General features: G+C 43.5%; 1 protein-coding gene across 2 annotated transcripts in view; it reads left to right on the forward strand.

The window, feature by feature from the left end:
* The window catches only part of tenm4 (teneurin transmembrane protein 4), a 172,549-nt gene that overhangs the window by 134,705 nt on the left and 18,911 nt on the right, over positions 1–18,933 (forward strand). For both annotated transcript variants that reach the window (XM_030109049.1, XM_030109050.1), the window contains 4 exons: positions 1,118–1,350; positions 3,140–3,294; positions 9,851–10,728; positions 15,820–15,992. In XM_030109049.1, the coding sequence (XP_029964909.1) occupies positions 1,118–1,350; positions 3,140–3,294; positions 9,851–10,728; positions 15,820–15,992 (1,439 nt within the window). The remainder of the gene's footprint in view (positions 1–1,117; positions 1,351–3,139; positions 3,295–9,850; positions 10,729–15,819; positions 15,993–18,933) is intronic.

The raw sequence follows: 18,933 nt of genomic DNA on the forward strand, positions 1-18,933 counted from the left end.
ATCAAACACACTGGAGCGTTACAGGAGAGAAATCTCAAATTGAAAAATTGAGATTATCGGTCGCAAACTTGAAGATGAATTCAGTGGCAAATGATAAGGTATAATAAAATCTGCTAATAAAATCTGCTAACAAAATTCGCGTTGAGCCAGTTGAAGAAATGCTTCTCGCCACACTCTCCCAGTGTTTGGCGCGATCCAGGAGACGCGCTATTTCAAATTCATAACAACAAGCACACCACAACTGTGTGTGTTATTTTTGCCATATTAGTAGATCCCATCACACTGTGCGTATGTATCACTTTTTTTCTATTTTCAAACCTTTTATCGACCAGGCCCATTGTATTTTCCCGTGTTTGTCGACTCACGCCATCGCTCCATTGTCCAGCTTCAGTGCTCACATGACCGCTGCAGAGCCTGTATTGTTGGGCTGGAGTGAGTATGGACTGAGATCAGCCTGCAGCGACACGTCAGGCTGCAGCTCATTGTTTGTTCTGACACGTTTCAATCACAGCCAACAGTGTGGTGGGTTTTTTTTTTTTTTAACTTTTTTTTTTTTTTTTTTTTTTTTTTGCTATTGTCGCCTTCAGCCCCCCTGATTTAACCCAAGACCACTCTCTAACCACAGAGTACAAAGACCAGCCATTAAGCCAGCTAAAAGTCACAATCCTGTCATTGTCACGTTTATTTATTTATTTATTTATTTTCGTCTTCACGAATCAAACGTTGTTGCCGCCTGAGAAATTGCACCTCTTGACAAGATCATCAGCGCCCTTCATTTAACCTGTCAGGGGTTTTAATGTTTCCACTGATTGCTGTACACTGTATGTTTGCAGACTCTTTTGTCAACACGCTTCTCTAACTGAGCTGCCTGTGTTGTAGATGAGTTCTGAGCTCCACCATTATGTCAGGTTTAATCTCATTTTACTTTGTCATGTTTAATCTCATTCTATTTTTCTTTTTCCATGTCCTGGGTTTAAACTATAATTGTACCCAATTGACTCTCTAAATGGCTTTTGAATCCATTTTAATTGTGTTACACAATGTCTCTTATTGAAAGCGCTGTAGCCGTTCCGGCGTTATTGACTGCAGCTTCTTCCTTTCTTTTCCCTTCGCTCAGCAACAGCCCCGCGCTCAAGTACTACCTGGCCACCAGCCCCGTCAACAACGCCGTCTACCTCTCGGACACCAGCAGCAGGAAGGTGTTCAGGGTCAAGTCCCTCAGCGTCGTGAAGGATGTGGCCAAGAACCTGGAGCTGGTGGCGGGCACCGGCGACCAGTGTCTGCCGTACGACGACACCCGCTGTGGGGACGGAGGGAAGGCCGCGGAGGCCACGCTCACCAACCCCAGAGGTCAAGCATGGATGCTGTTGCCAGTCATTGCTCGTATTTCCAAATATGTTTCCTATTATGTGAAGTTTCATAAATAGTTTTGATGCACATACAAAAACTATGTCTTATTATGATGCATTTGTGAAGTTTTAACTGTACAGAATAGTGAACATTTTATTACGTTTAACCTATTTTGGTAGCTGGTTTTAATAGTTTCATTTCTCTTTTTGAAGGTTTTGCTGACAATTTTGAAATTTTAGCAGTTTTAATTATTTTACCTCTTTTTAAACAGTTTGTCATGCTTTTTCCAACCATATTTAATTTTCTTTTTTAAGGAATTCTAAACATTTCAGGGTTTTTTTTCAGCTGTTCTATAAATTTTTTCCCTTCATTTCTTGTGGTTTCAGTAATTTTTCCCAATTTTGCTTGTACCTTTTTTGGATTCCTTTTGAACCAAGAGTGACTAATCATTTTGGAAAGTACTGTGACATGTCACTGTAATAAAAATAAGTTAAATGTTTATTCACATTTCACGTTGTTAAAGCTTCATGGAGCCGCTACAAAGGGACTAAAGAGCCACATGTGGCTCCAGAGCCGTAGGTTGCAGACCCCTGATCTAGACAGTTTATGCTTTCTAAAATATTCAAAAACAGCCAGAAAGAGACGAATAATGCTCTGCACCCATATAAATACATTGCACTTGCAGGATCACCGCGTAATTACAGACAATATTTAATGTGTCGGCCATTTCTGTATCCGTTTTCTTACAACTATTAACACTATTTACTATTTCAGGATCACAGTTATTACAATCTCACACAACATCAGTGAATCTTTAAAAAACTTAACCTTTCCCTCAATGAATTCCTGCTACTGCTTGTGAGTCCTGTGAAAAGGACTGGTAAACAAGGACACTGATTTTACAGATGAATGTGTGCAAGCATGAGGAAAAGGGTGGTCGGTCCTACTTCCAAACAAAATAAGACTGATTATGTTAAAATCAATTTGTGCTCTGCATATCGAGATGTCTTCAATGTTTGAGGGGAACTAAACTCAGAAATTGTAACCCATTTCTGTTGGTGTGCAGTTATTGTAAACCTGACCAACTCAGGGCTTTTATTCTCTCTGATCTGTAGATTGATGAGCATCAAACCTAGTTTTGAAAGACCGAACCAGCTCAACATGTCGTCAGAATGTCGTTTTACTGTTGTCAATATATGATATTCAGAATAATTTCTTTTGTTTTTGCAGTCTTTCTTCTTTCTTTTGTATTTTCTGGGATTTTTTTCTTCTTCCTGCCTTCATGTTGGGATGATGCATTAGTCATTAGATCCCATGCTTGCTTTTGTCCTCCGCAGGGATGACATGATGAGTCACATGCACTGAAATAACACTGTCCCTCAGAAATGTGCACATGTGTGCTCGAGTTATGCAAAGAAAACAAAGCTATCTGTCCTCACTCCTGCGGAAAGGAGCTGCTTTCATACTGGTTGTTTAACTCTGAGGTAATTGAATCAACACAAAGCTACGTGTTGCTAAGATTAGCGTAGCACGCTTCATTTTTTTTCAGAGTGAGCAAGAAAGACTGTATTGATGAAATCAATACTCAGCTGCTCCTCATCTATTTTGATGCTTCTATTGTTCGCAAATATTGATTAAAAAAATCAATCGGTTTTCATTGCCATAATTAGTCTGTAATTTTATTGCAGGGAATACCTCCTAATTGTCATTTAGTGGCGCTCTGTCCTCACATTAGGCTGCAGATAAACAGAATAACTGATGAATATTTTCCGCTCTTCAATACCTGCAGGCATTACCGTGGATAAGTACGGCGTAATCTTCTTTGTTGACGGCACCATGATCCGCAGGATTGATCAGAACGGCATCATCTCTACCCTCCTGGGCTTCAATGACCTGGCATCCGCCCGACCCCTGAGCTGCGACGCCGTGATGGACATCTCTCAGGTATGACCCCGGCGACCTGCGCAGCTGGCGGGTGCTTCGCCGCCTCTCCGCCCGCGCCGGTCTCCTTGAATGACCCCGATCGGCAGGATGCTTGCGCCCTCCTGTGAAGCCTTTGCTGCGATATCTGCCCGCTCCCGGCTCGGATGCAGTGACCCTTTGTTGGGCTTTCGCTTGATATTCACAGGACTTTCTCAAACGATTAAGATTCACAAAGGATACAAATGAAGAAGGCTGCAGATAGCGCTCGCGGGCATTTTCACAGTCTTTCTGCGATCCCACTGTCAGTTTTCAGGCTGAACACAGTTTTTATGCTCACTTAAGCCCATGTCAGCAGATTTTATCCTCCCGAGACCCAGAGGGAAACTTATTTAGATTTTTCTAAGCACAGCGGTTTAAAGAAATATCCATTGATTTGGCAAACCTGCTTTATCCGAGCTGGGGTCACAGGGACCGAGTTCAGTCTCAGCGAGCTTTGGGAGTGAAATGCATGTTTTTTTCCAGTTGTCGGACCATCCCGGAGACGAACCACACAGGCACAGGGAGAGTTTATAAACTTCTCACACAAGGTCTGGACTAAAACCTCGGCCTTGGGTCCCCGATCAGTTTACGGATTATTTTGTACCAAGGTGCAAAGAGAGACTGAAAAGTACAATGTACTTTTACAATGTCCATTATATGGAAGCACATTATAGGAAAGCACATTTTGCAATGAGACCAGGCTCATAACTCTGCATACATAGATAAGCATTAGCATTTCTTATGTTTTGGTGGTCCTATCGGCACTCAGAGTGATCGTCTTTCCCTTGTTTGTACAACAATGTTGCATGAATGTAACTTAAAATGACATTTATTCAACCAAGTCACATTCTGCATTTTTTTTTCAACACAAGTTTAAAAGCATCTGTTATTTTCATATCACTTTATTGGTTGTTCAGCTGTTCAGTTCAGTTCAACCAGAATGGCTCCTTAGCCTGGACTTGGATTATTCTCACTGAGACACACCACGATAACAGCGAGAATGCAGATTAAATGTAAACTGTGCATTGCGTTCCAGGGAAGTCATTTGCTCTTCCAGTCACAACTGAGATGTCAGCAGCAATCCGAAATCATGATCGCACTCATTCACTCTGCATAAATTGTTCTTGACTTGAGAGGTTTTAGAAACCCCGCGGGGGACAGGAATGACTTGCCAGGGTATATCTATGATTTGTTTGTAAATAGTTGTCATCAGTCTTTTCACTTGTTAATTTGCAGCTGGGTGGCAAAAAAAAAATCATATAATTACACAATTCTGATGGAGCACAATTAAAATACATGACAAAACATTCAGAAACAACACACACAAATGACTGGAAGTTAAAAGGTAGTTAAAAATAAATTCAGATGGGTTGAACCCATACCAATACCAGCATCTAGTTCGATACTGCACAGAGTAAAGATCCCCGGTGCAACCCGTGGCGTCATCCGTCAGCAATGTCAGCAGTGGGTAGACCAGAGGAGCGACGTCAGCGGTTTGGAGATTCTTTAATTTTAATTTCAATAACAAAAGGAAGACAGACTGTAACGTATATTCTGCCAAATTGTCAGGAGGAGAAAGCGAGTTCTTCCAGGAGCTGAACCACCACAGACATTCAAACACATTTCAATTAAAACCGTTTACCTTCATACATGCAATCATAATCTGCGGCTTTGGTTAACCTAGCAAAACACTGAGCGTGTCTCATTTAGTGGAAATGACTTGCAGACCCTGGGTTGAGCCTCTCTGGGATGGCTTTGATCATTCCAGAATGCATTTGATTTTTCTTCCACCTAATAAGCAAGTACAAATAGGAGATGCAAAAGAGCAGCTAATTGCAATCCTTCCATTCCATACTGGAACAGGAAACACACCACTGCTGCGAACAGAGGGGGCGCTGCAGTCCCGGGAACTTTCATGTCTGTGTCAAGTGGCCACAAGTCCCCAAATGCAGAGAGCCATTGACCCATAGCTGTAGGGGTGTGACGAGGACGACCTTTGCCCCCTCGCAGGCTCTGGATTCATGCACACATGTTCACTGATGCACATGAGCACTTGTACACGTGCACGTGTAGCAGACACCCCCCCCCCCCCCCCCCTTCCCCAGGCAAGGACGCCGCACTGAGGTCACATCAGTCTCCAGCTCAGTGGCTCCCTTCGGACGTGGCTGTGCTGACTCTGGCCCTGGCTCTGGGCGAGCGGTGGAGGCACGGCAGGCTTTTCCTCTCTGTCATACCTGCTGCTGCAGTGTCTGGGCTCTATTTAGAATCATTTCAGTCTCAGCCCGATGAATAGAGGATATTCTGAGCTTGATCATAAGATGAGATTGATGTCTCGGCCATGCTCTCCGTGCATACGCTGCTCTGTTACTTGCTCCATTGTGTATGCTGTCGAGTACGACCGCCAAACGGGTCCTGACGGGGACCTCGCAAGCTTTTCTGCCTGCGCGAGATGATGTATTCATTGGAGGAAGCGGAAGCCTCCAGCTGCCCATTTTTCCAGCCTCGGGGGAACACTGCCCCCCCCCCCCCCCCCCATGACCCCCCTGCTCACCGCTCCCTCAGCTCCTCGCACACGGGCGCCTATAGCTGCTCGTCATCCGAGCTGCACGGGCACGAGGACACAGGCAGTCTGACTGCAGCTCCAGAATGATGACAAATCACACAAGCATTGCCAGAGACACTCAGACAGTAAAAAGCATCCATTAAAAATTCATTCGGAGCACATAGCTTCCTACTTCAAACACTCCCCAACCCCTCACTTAGAAGTGGAGCTCCTCTGGAGAAGCCTCATCACACTGGTCATTACTTTTGCCGTACCACACCTGTTTTAGGGAAGAAAGAAAATGCCGGCTTTCTGTCTTTGCCTCCTCTGTGCCTTGAGCACTCCGCAGCTAAAATCAGCTCATAACTTGAAGCACAGCTCTGCAACCTTTCTTTTATCTTTGCATTATCACTCAAAAGGACAAAAGCTTGACCTCATTTAAGAATCTTTTAATTTGTTTATGCCAAGGCTGGGGGTTTTGCTTTGTCTCTGCTTTCAGAAATCGACTCCATTTTCTGCCTCAAGTCTGGAAATCTCCATGCTCCCTGCTGAGCTCAGACTTAAAACAGAGGGAACCCATGTCTTAAAACAAGATCACTTGAGCATATTTCAAGGGTGTTAGGGGCTTCAGAAAGCTTTATCGAGTTTCTGACTGTGACATTCAATTCAAATCTGAGGGGAACTTCAAATAATGACATATTACTTTTCTCCAGGCAGGCGTCCTGCTGATTCACATGAAAAGTGAGGAAATTGCTAATGAAAAATGCCATGATGCTTCATATACATGCATTTATAAATAGAGTTGGGATTGTGCTGGTGCAGATCCGTGGCTCGCTTCCTCAGCCCATGAGCCCATTTTGAGTCTTTTTTTTTTTTTTTTTCTTTTTCTGGTGTCAAACTTGCCACCACCGACAGACGCCCCACCGTATGAAGAGGAGGGTATGATCGGGTTACAGCATGTGGGACAGCAGCTCGAGAAATAACCCCCTCATCAGTCAGAGTGGCGTGAAAACCTCCTCACAGGCAGCTCCCCCGAGCCGCTCCACACTCTGGCTCATGAAATATTTAACCACCAGTGTTGACAAGAAATAGGTTTTAAGAAATTGAAAGTCTCCCCTTCATTACCCAAGTAAATGCATTTTCTGCTCACTGAGAGATGACATGTATCCACCGCCAGTCTCCTGTTTGTTGTATGTGCCCACAAAAGATAGATCCTGTTATGTAAACCTCCTCCGTTTTGTGGGGGATGATGGGAGGTTTTATGGGATGCGAGCCGTGCGCGGCGCGCAGATCTGTTTCTCAGTCAAAGGTGAACACTTCACTTGTAAAGAAAGGTTGGGATTTGAGAATATGACCAGTACAAACCTTGCAGAAGCATAATTATCTCCACGGAGCCCCCGGTTAGTCTTAAATGAATTGTTGCATCAGCATGAACATGGAAATTAGAAAAGTAAAAAGTGCAGATAACAGGTATTTAAAAAACTTATTATGGTTGGTAGTCTTCAACCTGAAAGCTGTTAGTTGCTGCTAACCTGCTGCTTTATGCTCTTGTAGCATCGTGGAGAGTGGCATTACTGAAGAATCTCGCAGAGAGCAGGGGTTTTCAGAGAGGAGGAAGAAGAGCATCCATCAAAAGTCATGAAACACCTCGCCACCCACCCACACCCTTCCCACTCCGTCAGTACTGTTCTACTGATTGAAATCATTCAAAGCCTTCTTTTATGAAAGTTGTCTGAAATGTAGCTGGGACTCAAGTTTAAGAACACATGCATACACTACATTGCCAGAGGTATTTCCTCAGCTCTCTTAATCATTGAATTCAGGTGTTCTAATCACTTCAAGGCCACTGATGTATAAAACCAAGCATGTAGGCATGCAGACTATTTTTTCTAATATTTGTGAAAGAAGGAGCTCAGTGGATTCCAGCATGGTATAATGCTAGGATGTCACCTGTTATGTGAGTCCGGCCAGGGAATTTCCTCACGGTCAATTGTCCTTAGTTAGTACTATAATAAGTTGGAGCAATGAGGAACAGCAGCAGCTCAGCCACTCAGTGGTCGGCCATGAGAAATTATACAGCGAAGTCAGCTGAGACAGATAGTGCTCAGAAGTCGACAACTTTCTGTCACGCGTTTCAGGGGAGCTCCAGAACTGTGTGTAGAAAGCTTCATGAAGGGTTTCCGTGGCCCAGCAGCTGTATCCAAGCCATACATCATCTGAAGCAATGCAAAGCGTTGGATGCAGTGGTGTAAAGCACACCGCCACTAGACTCTAGAGCAGTGGACACGTGTTCTCTGGAGGGACCAGTTACACTCCTCCAGTGCATAAAGAAAGGTCCATAAAGACCTGGATGATCCAGTTTGACTGGCCAACAGAACACCTTTGGGATGAATTAGAATACAAGCCAGGTGTTCTCATCCCACATCAGTGTCTGCAATCATAAATGGTCCAAAATGCCCATAAACACAAGCTGTTCTAGCTCCAAAGGGTGGACCGACATCATAATAAATCCTCAAGAAGGTTCAAGAATGGGATATCACTCAAGTTGATATGCATGTGAAGGCAGGTGAGCGAATGCTTTTGGCAAAATACTGTCTCATAAACAGAGGGGAAGCAATAACACATGACGTGCTTCGGTTTCTTCTACAGCGTTGTTGCATAAAGTCTAAATAAGTTTTTGCTATGAGTAGTTAGTGCGTCCATGCAAAAACACACACACTGTGGCAGGAAAGCATCAGATGCAGTCCATCAGCACATTCTTCGTCTTCTGTACTGCGCTGTGGCACATTGCAGCAGCTCTGTCACCACTGGCGCACGTGTGTGTGTGTGTGTGTGTGTGTGTGTGTGTGTGTGTGTGTGTGTGTGTGTGTGTGTGTGAATGTGATGAACTGTGTAAAGTGCTCTGAGCCTGCTAAAGTGGTGAAATCATGCTATACAACTGAAGTCAATTTACCATCTGCTGTTGGGTTTTTCTGTGATACACTCACACACTGCACTCAAAGCGTCAATTTTCAGCAAAACTTTAGTGTTCTATTTATTCGTTTTACTATTATATTTTATTTCATTTCAATAACTTTCTTTTAATACACAAATTTATTACATGATTCCCAGGAGATGTTGCGGTGGCTGTTCTAGTAAAACTGCATGCAATTTGCATTTCCAGGTCATTATGAAAAATTATCTCCTTTTTAAAAATATTTTCAACTAGTAGGAAAAAATATCCAAAACAATGCTGAGGCTTCTCCCATCTATAAAGTTGCCCAAATTCCCATCATGTCTTTGTAATCTGGTCCAGGCTGTAATCAGTCTCCTTTGTTGAAGCTCCAAGGCTTCTATTGAAATATGGCACTTCATATTATGTTTCTAAGAGATCCCACTGGGATCATAAGTGAGAGGGAGACCGGTAAATTGGATGAAGCCAATCATTCCAATTTGTTAAAAGCCTGATACATTGTTAGCAGAACAATAAGTCATAATTTAGGCGGCCAGAGACAGACTCGGCTTTCATTTGGGAAGTGTGCTCCAGTTTCTTTTCAAGGACTCATGCAATCTCTTGTCATTACAAAATTAATAACCCAAAGCAGGGAAAACAGCGGCTCCGCAGAGGTGAAGGATGCAGGAGCTTTGTCCTTAGGTGTCCACTTTTCTTATGATCCATTGCAGTGTACTTTTCTCGGTTAATCTGATCATTTGAATCATCTCCCCTCCTGTTGCCCTTCTTACCACTATTGTTATCATCTTTGATCTAAAAAATTATGTCTTTGTTCCTGCTCATAACGGTGTGCCAGCTGTTATTTTTTTCCTCCTTATCAGATAATAAATCGCTCTGCTTTCAGCTCCTCCTTTCCCGCAGTGTGTCTTTATAAGTAGTTTTAAAGGATTCTTCTGTTTGGTCACTTTGTCCCTCTGATGAAGTGAAAACTCTGCCGATCAATAGGAGGATGGTCTGTTTTTGTGACCTGAAGCTGATATTTTTCTGTTTTCTATTCCTCCTAGGTGCGCCTGGAGTGGCCCACGGATCTGGCGGTGAGCCCCATGGACAACTCCCTGTACGTCCTGGACAACAATGTCGTCCTTCAGATCTCAGAGAACCACCAGGTCCGGATCGTCGCCGGCCGGCCGATGCACTGCCAGGTGCCCGGCATCGACCATTTCCTCATGAGCAAAGTGGCGGTCCACGCCACCCTGGAGTCTGCGAACGCCCTGGCCGTGTCGCACACGGGCATTTTGTACATCGCTGAGTCAGATGAAAAGAAAATAAACCGAGTACGGCAGGTGTCCACCAATGGAGAGATCTCCCTCGTCGCAGGGGCACCGAGTGGCTGTGACTGCAAGAACGATGCCAACTGTGATTGTTACTCTGGAGATGAGGGCTATGCCAAGGACGCCAAGCTGAAAGCCCCCTCCTCTTTGGCTGTGTGTCCAGATGGAGAGCTTTATATCGCAGATCTGGGCAATATTCGCATCCGCTATGTGCGCAAAAACAAACCCTATCTCAATCCGCTCAGCATGTATGAGGTGTCCTCTCCCATTAACGATGAGCTGTATCTGTTTGATTCCAACGGCAGCCACATTTTCACTCAGAGTCTGACGACGGGAGACCACCTCTACAATCTAACCTACACGGGGGTGGGAGACCTGAGCAGCATCACCGACAAGAACAAAAACATGGTGACAATAAGGCGAGACACGACAGGAATGCCTCTGTGGCTGATGGTCCCCGACGGACAGACGTTCTGGTTCACTATCGGCACCAACAACGCCCTGAAAACCGTGGCTGCCCAGGGTCAGGAGCTGGCCGTCATGACCTACCACGGAAGCTCGGGACTGCTGGCGACCAAGACAGATGAAAACGGATGGACAACCTTCTTTGAGTAAGTCTCTCTTTTAATCTTTCTACCTTAAATGTTAGATGCCTCTTGAGCTGACTACTTCTTTACCCCAAGGGACAACTCAAATCTGTTAAATCTCTGAAATCCGATTTATAGTTTCTTCAAAGTCATCTCTAGTATCTGAACTTGAAGCTCTCCAGAAGCTGAACAGCATTCAAGACTTTGGAGCTCTCTGTCATCTGAGTTTAGTATATTGGCATATAAGCTCTCTCCTTATGTCTGGATGTCTATGTCACTCACAATACACGACCTGTGGAAGCATGGCTGTAATCCTATTTGCTGTTATCATACCAAATAGGATTACTGGATGATATGTTAGTCATCTGCACCCTTGCTTAAAGTGACAGACTGCAGGCCATTGCCGGTTTGGATTCGTTGGGTGCAGGGAGAACATATATCTGCAGGCAAGCACATTTTACCCACAGGACGTCAGCGAGGCGCTGCAATATAGGTCTAATAGAATAGCCAGAGGTAGTAATTGATTGGGTTGAACCACACGTATAGCGAGGGGGGGGGGAGGCCGCTGAAAACACTCTCTTCGGCGTTCCAGGTTAGGATTTCACGTCCTTGTGATTCGCGCGTGGCGCAATCTGTCCCTTCGCTTAATGCGACGTACCAAGGGATACCGTGCTAACTGCGTGTCACTCCAAAAAGTGTGATTAAGCAGATTGGCTGGCCAGACATCTGTTACACCTCGCTGGAGGAATATAACTCTGACACATAATCAGACGCTGTGTTTAATGTGAGCAGACATTTATCACCTGTGTTTGATTTGCTTGTCATCTGAGACGGTTGTGCTGAAAAAACGATGCAGTGGAAATGGCACTAAAGCAGCCATGCATAGGCATCTCTCAAGGTGGAGTGAATTGCCTGCGGCCTCAACAGATTCAGTGGGTGGTTGGAATTTTGAATTATTTCTCTCCGAATGTCTGTAAAATGGCTGCTTTTATTATGAGGTTTGAAAATACTCTTACCTATATAGAAACACAGAGGCTGTGTACCAGGGAAACAAACAGGCTTTAAGGTGTGTATAATACAGCCTTGCATGAAATCTCCATGTAGGTTTTCAACAAGACAAAGGAGCTATTGTTAATAATCTGTTAAAATGAAAGATTGTGACCCTCATGTAAGAAAAAATCTTGAATATGTTTAGTTTGTAAAGGAGGCTCATCTGGCTGTTGTAAAGGAGGGTGTGTGTGTGTGTGTGTGTGTCTGTGTGTGTGTGTGTGTGTGTGTGTGTGTGTGTGTGTGTGTGTGTGTGTGTGTATATATATATATATATATATTTCTGTTCTAAACATAATATATTTAATTTGTTTTTATAGAGGTATAAACAGATTTTAATAATATGCATAGGCTTGTAAGTACAACAGATTTAAAGATGAGATATTCCTTTTTTTGTCCAACAATGAGGACATGTATGTTGTTACTGCAGCAAGTGGACGGTAAAAAAATAGAAGAGCAACAAAAGAATATGATACAAACAATAGATGATAAGTATATAAAAGAAAAAATATATAATAAAGTAATAACCATGGCATCATTTACATTCTTATAAAAATAATGCAACAGTTTTAGGTAGAATCCTCCATCGTGTTTTTCCTACATATTACTGTAATTCCATCAACTGTGAAGAACAGCGTTATGGCAGGAAATCCCGAGGAAGAAACACATCAACCTCAATTTGTTAATTAATGTTAGATCTGAAGCTTCAGTGATTCTCTACAACCTTGTTTACACGACAGTGGTCTCCAGTGGAACCTCGAAGCTGCTGTTGAGTTTTGGGTGTCCGTTTCCACGGCAACAGTGCTTGGAGTCACTGAAAACTCAGCTTTTCAAAAACGCCTCGGCTCCACCGTCATATAGACGGGCGATAATGAAGCTTCCTGGGAATGCTCGGACTCCGTCCCTTTGCAGAAGCTGCTGCTGTTCCTGCACACCGTGGTCGTCGTAAACAGATCTGCTGCACGCGCTCAGTAACAACAATGGCTGACTCCAGTGTCCTGATTCTCCTGGGACCCGGACAGAGCTCTCCGTCGGTGCCCTGCATTCAGTCCGTCTTTTTTTCTGTCCATCTCCTGGAAGCTTCCACATATAGACTGAACATTATACATAGTGTTGAAATTAGAGGTGAATACCAGAAACGGCAGAGAGGCAGCCTGTGTGACATGCTTCACACACCTGTGATCGTTTTCTGATTGTTCCTTCTTCTCAACATTAATGCCACCTCCTCAGCTGTGCTGACCATTCTAGGGATTATTGTTCTTCTCTCTACTTGGTATATTTGTTCTTTATGTTGTTTCGAAATGACACCCTCTGATTTCCAGTGGCTCGCTCCCTTTCACTCAATGTGTGAAAATATCGAAGCATTTATAATCACACCATTTGAGGTGTAACTGCTTGTGTGTGCATAAGATTGCACAAATGAGCCTTTAGAATGTATTCATGATTTACCCTTGAATTTCTCTGAAAAGCCTCACTGAGATGAAAAGGTCCTGGTCAGCAGCCGCACATTTTACATAAAGTTACAGTCACAAATTTAAAACCCATGTCAACACATCCTGAAGCACAAAATCATTCCACCCAAACCCTGATCCGTATACCTTTATTTGAAGTGTTATTGTTGTCTTCCCACATTAAAAAAAATTAAATTAATAGGAGACATGTGATTTAAATATGTCTATATTTTATCAAATGAACTTCTCTTTTGACTCCTGGGGGATTAAAACAATATCAACATAACACTGTTGATCATAAAACATTGATGCATTGAAAGGTATAATGGGGGGGGGAAAAAATATCCCTTTCAAATTAAGCAATCATCTCACATTACCGACAGCAAATCATTTGGTCCGTGTTTCATTTGGAGTGTTTGTTTTTCTGGAATAATTAGCTTTGAAGGTCACTCCAACACCCGAGGGTCAAAACCGTAATTTGTTATCGTCAGAACCTCCATTTATCTCTGCCCAACAAAGTGCACTGCTCAACATTTCAGCCATATTAATTATGTGTGCACTCACGTCTTGTGGTCTATAGATGAAAATGTGTTTGAATGGTACAACAACGACACAACAATTGACTCGAGAACAAAGGACAAAAAAAACGCACAGGAATGTATTGTAAGCATTGCTTCGCTCCTTTTATGTCTCTTGTCACGATGCGTCTTTATGTTTGCTGAATTGAATTCTGAAAGGCACCTACGTCTGGCCTATTATCAGTACAGCAAGGTTTAAACAAAGGATCCTGGGAGGATTTTATTGGACCAACAAAGGAATCAGTGGCATTGGATCGGAAAGCTTCAGGCAGCAGAGAAAATATGAAAATACTGTAGAAATCAGGTGATGCTAATACGAATTGCCGGGCCTATTGTCGGGCCGCGGCTTGAAAGGTCACGGAGCGTGCATGTGTCACAAAGGTGACGCGATCCGAACAGACTGGTGGTCGTCCAGGGGGAAGCTGGTCCTCTGCCCCCGCCTGCCCCCCTCATGTCCGCAGAAAGCAAGCTAATAAGCAGCTGAGCCGAAGCGGGCCGGAGCCATTAGGGCTCAGCGCCGAGGCTCAAGGAATGGAACTCGCTTCAGGCTCTAATTGAGACCGAGAGAGTTTGGGTCAGTGATCAAGCCGTAGCACAGCCCTGGGATTAGATTTCTGTCATGTGGATTTAGTCTTTGGTGCGACGTTGAGGACAAGCAGGAGCTCCGTGTCGACCGGTTCAGAGTGCGACTGTGCTGACAGCGCGCCACACGGATCGCTCTCGCCGCTGATTGCACGATGAGCGCAATGTTTTTGAGAAAGAAATTAAGACTATCAAAAGAAATCAAAGGCGTAGATATAAATGACTCTGCCATTTCCTGAAGTGGAGGACTTAACGTTGAAATGCATCTACAGTATGAATCCCGGTGCCTCGTACAGCCGAGATCAGATAACATTTATCTGCAGGAGATGATTCCTCTCCCACTCTTCCTTTCCATATTGGATATTCGAGATGGCAGCACCGAGGAAATATCTGTAAACCAGCACCCGCCATCTCATTTATTAGAGGCTTTATTATGGCAGGCAGCAACATCGAAGAGGGCTTTCCAATCTGTATTCAGTTCACAGAGAGAAGTCTTCATTCTAAGTAATGTACCGTTCACTCACTCCCGTTCTCAAACACCCGGCAATCGGGGTGATTTCAAATTGTTGGATGCTGATGTGCTCTCTGAGCAAAACGAAACAATCTGGCCACTCGCGTCTCTGTGTGTGATGAACTGACTGATTTTTAGGCTCCATAGACGCTTCATCTGTCCAAGAACTCGCCCAATTTCATACACTGTATAATGAGATTAGGTCATATCACTGATCTTTTTAGCTAATAAGTAGTTTTTCCAAATGTATATGTGTGTCTATTCTCATTCTTTTGAAGTTTTTCTTACTCTGTATATTGAAAGGCACTCAGGGACTTAAAGACATTTCCGTCAGCAGTGCTTAAAAAGCTCAAAGACTTCAAACCTGCTCACCTTGTCCAACTTTTAATTCATGAAAAGAGAACTTGAGCAAACATTTCACACTTTTGGAAAGTTGTGTTGATTGTGCCACGGTGATTAAATCTGAGAGTTTGGAGTTTTATTACTGCGGGCTGCCGCCGCTGATGGATTTGCGGCTGTGTTTACTGCCTGTGTTGACACGTCTTTACAATTTGTGACACTGAGGAGGAAATATCACACTCTCCTGGAAAAAAAAAAAAAAAAAAAAAAATCTCCCAATCTCTACCTGTAATTACCCCCGGAACAGTTTATCCTCTCACACTTTATTTACTGAGAGCAACTCATAATCACTGCAAATCTGAAATGACAGAGCAGCTCATTACTCACATTTATGTACCTACATGCATTTATGCATCCCTGACCTGCATTTATGATTATGACTCGCTTTCTTGTGATTTAACAATTCTCCACAAGGCTCGGTAAATTTCAGCGTCACAACATTTATTTTTTTTTTATGTCAAAGCTCCAGCTCACAGGCACACACACGTTGGGACGGCGTGCCTCGTCCTGCGTCCTCTGCTTCACGCTGTTGTGTGTTTCTTTGTAGGTATGACAGCTACGGCCGCCTGACGAACGTCACTTACCCCACGGGCCGAGTGAGCAGCTACCGCACGGACGCAGACAGCTCGGTCCGCATCCAGACGGAGGGCTCCAACAAGGAGGATATCACCGTCACCACCAACCTGTCAGCCTCTGGCACCTTCTACACACTTATGCAGGGTGAGTGTCTTTTTGTGTAGCTGGCGAGTGGAGAGGCTGATTTGTGTGAAGTAAGTTGTGTCGGGTGAAGAGCTGAGAGCCTCGACAATGAAGCCCGCTATTTATTTATGGGTGATTCAGAGCAGGGCTTCAAACTCATTTTAACTCTGAGTCCCATTTTGACTCATTTGGGCTCAACCGGTGGAATGAAAATTCACAATTTTTCTTTGTTTTGGTCCTCTGATACAAGTTAAATTTGAGCATAAGGCCCCTCCGTTTGCATGTTTTCAAGTGCAAGTGAAAAAGTTTTTGAAAGCACAAAGTCGAGACGGAAATGGCTGCAATGTAACTTTTCTGGATGGATGGACAATATCAACCGGACTAATTATTGTGATCATGATATGAGCTGGCCTACTATATTTTTAAAATCCAGCTACATGTGGCTGAATGGTTTGAAGAGTCAACTACAAATCCTCTGTGATCTGTGAGTTGTAGATCACAGGGTGAACTGAGGCAGAAAACTGTCGGAGTTGCACATTTTTTTATTCTCATTTCACATTTTTCATGTGTTGTTAAAGGGTAGTTCTTGAAATGTGATCTTTGTAATGATATATTTTTACTTTGTTGCATTGTAACACAGAGATTTCGAATTCTAGTTATTCCTAGATTAGGATGCTTATTTTTTTATTGGTCTGGTCAGCTTGAGAGCAAATTGCACTGGCTGTGGCCCCCAAAGAAAATGAGTTCGACCTCCCTGTCATACATTGATGCACTTTCTAAAAACCCTTCATGAAACACCTGAAATCCCTTTTAAACAATTTCCAATCTGAAAAATCATGTCTTCCACAGTGATTTTATTTCTGCTAAAGTTGGTAAAAGCCTTCACTTCTCCAGGCATAACATAGAAGGCAGGGTTTTTCTTCTTCTATTAGCTTGACTGTTGCCATCAGTGTGATTGGTTTTTCTAGTGTAAAATATATTTCACTAAGAGCACAGTGACATGACTTCAGAGGACAGCCACGTCCATGATTTATGTCAATAACCAGGACTGTGCTGAAGTTTCAGACAGGAGGAAATTAGAGGTACCAATCCATCATGTATTACCAGGAGCAGGGCTCCAAATTTATTCAACAGCAGAGAAAACAACCCCCCCCCCCCCCCCCCCCCCCCCCCACACACACACACACACACACACACACACACACACACACACACACACACACACACAGCGAGCGTTCAGTAAGAGCCGCCGCCAGCATTAAGAAGAATCAGGGGTCCTGGAAGTGATGGTCTGCGTCCCTCTCAGAACAGTCCTGGTCTCATCTCCAGGTCTATGAGAGGAGACTGAATATCAGAGCTCAGTCCTCCAACATGTCCTCAAACAGTCTCCTTCACTCTCTGTGTGAAGAAGCGATGCTGCTTTAAATACTGAGCTCTCTCTTTTGCATTTTGCGTCATGTGACGGATTATCCTCAACGCTAAAATAGTGAAAAAAGCATGTTTCTGACAGACTTTAACATCAAAAGACTTAACTGTGGAGTGCTTTGAGTTCTATATTATTGATTTATGAATGAATGTTAATGAAAACTAGTGTTATTGAAAATATAAAGGGGATAATAGCATAGAAGGTCTGTGGTAAAATGTAAATTGTAAAGTGTTTGTTTCAGCAGAATGACTCGTGCAAAGGTGAAATATCATTAGGATCATCTTATTGATGATGTTTCCTTGTTAGTGTGGCTGCTCCTCCACATCCTGGAATTAGGATTGATCAGTGTGGAATCAGTGAATTTCCCCAAAAGAGAGAAAGCATTTCAACAAGACTATTTACACAGTAGTGGCACAAAACTTTAGTCCATTTTGCACAACATCGGTGTTCGGAGGACCTGAGAATGCGACTTTTTGAAAACAGCTCCCAAAGTGGAATTTTTCAACAACGCTCAGACACTGTTGCCATGTAGACGAGCAAAAACGACACTTTGACCACTGTCGTACTAAATAGTTCTTCTGCACATGCTCAGTAGAAGGACAAGAACGATGTTTTGACTCCCATTCCAGATTCTGCTGGGACTTGTAGTTTGTTGACCGTCAACAAAAGCAATCCAACTTGGTTTTCTGTCCATATGAATGTCTGCTCGCTAGCCATTGTTGATGTTTCTAATGTTTAGTTTTCACTCGAAATGTTGTCGTGTAAACATGACCTTAATCGGACTTCTGTTTGCTTCCAGTCATTGACTTGATTATCAGTAAAATGGAGTTTCCTCATTTAAAAAGGTTAAACAAGCCTTGCTTGAGCCCGTTTGATTTTTGGGAAGCTGTGCTTTATACGGACTACAGCCCGTTTTCAGAAACCCTGCGGCAGTCTGGTGCCACATAGGGCCCGAGACAAAAGGCAGTTCAGACATTTTCCTGGACTGTCACTTTGAAAGAAGCCTTTTTTTTCTGGGCTGCAGCTGCTTGTAATGGGAGCAGAGGAGGAAGCAGCCCGGGGCTCCTGACACCGACAGCTTCGGCTAACACTACTCAGGAACTCTCATGTAGAAACCATGAGTAATTAATACTAGAAATGATCCAGCATGCTTCTTGAAAAATACCTTTTCCTCGTGTGATTTTTCTCGGGCAGTCGAAGTGCAGTTTGCCCTCATCTCACAGCGGCGGAGTGTGAAACGTATCAGATACAGATCAATCAAAGTCCGGGTCAATAAAATCAAACCCACCTGCATGGCTGCGTCTGGGGTTCAGAGGCATCAGGTTTCCACCTATGAAATTATAAAACTACTAACAGTAGTATTTGTTGCTCCTCTGTTTTCAATAAGAGGTGTAGACCTGCTCCCATTTCCAAGAAATGAAAGAAATATTGATTTTCTGTCGTAAAAATAAATCATAAAATACAGTGCCTCTGGTCAAGTACAAGATCCTTCAGGTTTGAGAAATCTTGTGGGAAAGATGCTTTTTCTCTCTCTCT

Source organism: Salarias fasciatus, chromosome 14, assembly GCF_902148845.1.
Source record: "Salarias fasciatus chromosome 14, fSalaFa1.1, whole genome shotgun sequence".
Classification (NCBI taxonomy): Eukaryota; Metazoa; Chordata; class Actinopteri; order Blenniiformes; family Blenniidae; genus Salarias; species Salarias fasciatus.